This window comes from Buceros rhinoceros, unplaced genomic scaffold (genome assembly GCF_000710305.1).
Source record: "Buceros rhinoceros silvestris isolate BGI_N320 unplaced genomic scaffold, ASM71030v1 scaffold20657, whole genome shotgun sequence".
NCBI classification, from domain to species: domain Eukaryota; kingdom Metazoa; phylum Chordata; class Aves; order Bucerotiformes; family Bucerotidae; genus Buceros; species Buceros rhinoceros.
Genome location: NW_010423007.1, coordinates 3,917 through 6,083, shown reverse-complemented (window position 1 = coordinate 6,083; position 2,167 = coordinate 3,917). Strand labels below are relative to the sequence as shown.

The 2,167-nt window shown below is 62.4% G+C and overlaps 1 protein-coding gene across 1 annotated transcript in view; it reads left to right on the top strand.

Moving 5' to 3' along the window:
- Positions 1-2,167, top strand: part of LOC104497071 (sodium/nucleoside cotransporter 2-like) — a gene marked incomplete at both ends in the record, with an annotated part of 6,624 nt that overhangs the window by 546 nt on the left and 3,911 nt on the right. Inside the window, 4 exons of the mRNA XM_010140284.1 lie at positions 136-227; positions 676-865; positions 1,233-1,374; positions 2,125-2,162. Of these exons, the coding sequence (XP_010138586.1) occupies positions 136-227; positions 676-865; positions 1,233-1,374; positions 2,125-2,162 (462 nt within the window). The remainder of the gene's footprint in view (positions 1-135; positions 228-675; positions 866-1,232; positions 1,375-2,124; positions 2,163-2,167) is intronic.

The window sequence follows — 2,167 nt, the reverse complement described above, 5'->3', positions numbered from 1 at the left end:
CCGCTGGGAGGCACGATCACGAGCAGGCGCTGCTGGGTTGGGTTGGGTTGGGTTGGGTTGGGTTGGGTTGGGTTGGGTTGATCCTCAGCATCCACCTTCTGCGCTGCTCACACCTCGGGCGCTGACTCTCCCCAGGAAGGCCCTGCAGCCGGCAACCAAGGCACAGTGCTTCTGCAGGGCCCACGCCAAGACGTTGAGAAGGGTGGTCCTGGGGCTCCTTGGCATAGGTGAGGACTTCCCGGCACCGAGACCCCATCCCCACATCCCTTCGGCTGGCCGTGTCCCCAGTCCCCCAGCACCAGGCACGGCTGCCCGTGTGGAGGCTGGATCTGCTCTCACCAGCCCCGCTGCCTGCCTCCTCCTCGCACCACCACTGCTCTCCACAAGGTCTACCTGCACCTCACTGTCCTCCTCCCTTTTCTCCACCCGCTCAGAGGGTTGGCAGTGCCCCCCTTCTGCTCGCCGCCGGTGCCCTCAGACAGCTGAGGTGCTGACGCCAGCGAGCCTGGCTGCCGGGGCGGTGAGCCTGCATGCTCCCGCGCACAGTGGGGAGCCTCAGGGGTGACCGGGGAAGGACATCTGGAGAAAACAAAGCCCGTTGTTGGCTCTGGTTAACGTTACGAATCTGTGGTCCCACGGCCCTGGTGTTTCTCAACTCCTGTGTGTCTTCTCCAGCCTACCTGTGCTACTTCATCGCCGCCTGTTGGCTCAACTTCCAGCGGGCCCTTGCCTTGGTCATCATGACCGCCGTGGTTGTCTTCTTCATCCTCTGGAGCCTTTTCAAGAAGCATTGTGGGGCAAAGGTCTTGCTGCTCCTCAGCCGTGTTTGGAAACGCTTCCGGAAGTTCTGGCCGTGGCTGAAGTGGTGAGTCAGAAGAAGGCAGGGCCAGATCCCTCCCAGCGCCCGGCTCCTTCCTCCCGTGGCTGCCCTGCCAGCGCGACCAACAGCCGGTGGCGTTGGACACGTGCCCCAGTGCCATGCAGGCGCCTCGTGAACGGTGAGGCGTGGCCCAGCCTGCGGACCACTTAAAAGCCACGGCAGAAACCTCTTGCTACTCCACCTCAGTAGCGTGGTGGCTCCTCACAGTCCTCCCTTACGCCCGAACCCCCGGTCTCTCCAGACACTTGGGCCTTACGGTGGCATCTCCCATGCAATGAGCTCCTGCCCTCCCTGTGAGCCACGCTCCCCGTGGGGACATCCTCTCTGTGACAGTCTGGGATTTCCTTTGCAGGCTGCTGGTGGTGGCCCACGTGGTTGGTCTGCTCACAGGGCTGATCGTGGACAACTCCAGAAACCCAGAGCAGCTCATCTCATTGGCTGGCTTCTGCTTTTTGGTGCTGTTCCTGTTTGCCTGCTCCAAGCACCACGGTGCAGTATGTGTCTCAGGCGTGGCTTGGCCACTGGTCCCCTTGCAGGAGGTGGACACCCAGCACTGGGGGACAAGCTCTTACTTCCCACCAGCATCCCCGGATGGCCAGAGGCTGGAGCGGGGCTCCTGGGCAGAGCAGGACAGAGCCTGGAGACCTGAGCTGGTCGGGAGGACAGAGCCCCAAAGCCACCTCCCTGCTCTCCTTCCCGCTGCTCAACCCAGGGCTCCCCCATGGCACCTCCATCCCCTTTTCCACCGTGTCCACCGCAATGGGTCAGACCCAGAGGCCCAGCACAGTCCCATGTCTGAGCTTCAGGTGCCTGTGGGCGGAGAGTGGGTCAAGCTTCAGGTGCCTCAGGTGCCCCAGGGGCAGAAATGACTGAAGTTCCCAACCTGCTTCAGTGTTTTGAGCAACCCCTCTGCCCGCCTCCTCCAAAGGGTTAATGAACCGGAAGGTTTGATCTAGCGGGTCCGTCGTACCTGCCAAACCACCAGAAGGTCTCTGTGCTCATCTCCTCCTGGGCAAGCCTGGCAGGTTGTGTTCCACCAGCCAGATCCTGAGTCCAACCAACCTAGGGTCTTCCTCTGTCACCAGCCTGGGTTTGTGGGTCTCCGTGGCACTGCCTTGTACCCCCGCAACCCGCACCCAGGGCATGGGGTGGTGGCGCTGCCATGTGCAGCTGTCGAAGGGGCGGGAAGCCAGAGAGGGAAGTGCGCAGCCTGCCTCAGTCCCCGTTCTGCTCTTGGTCCCCAGGTGTGCTGGAGAACCGTTTTCTTGGGCATTGGCTTGGAGTTCT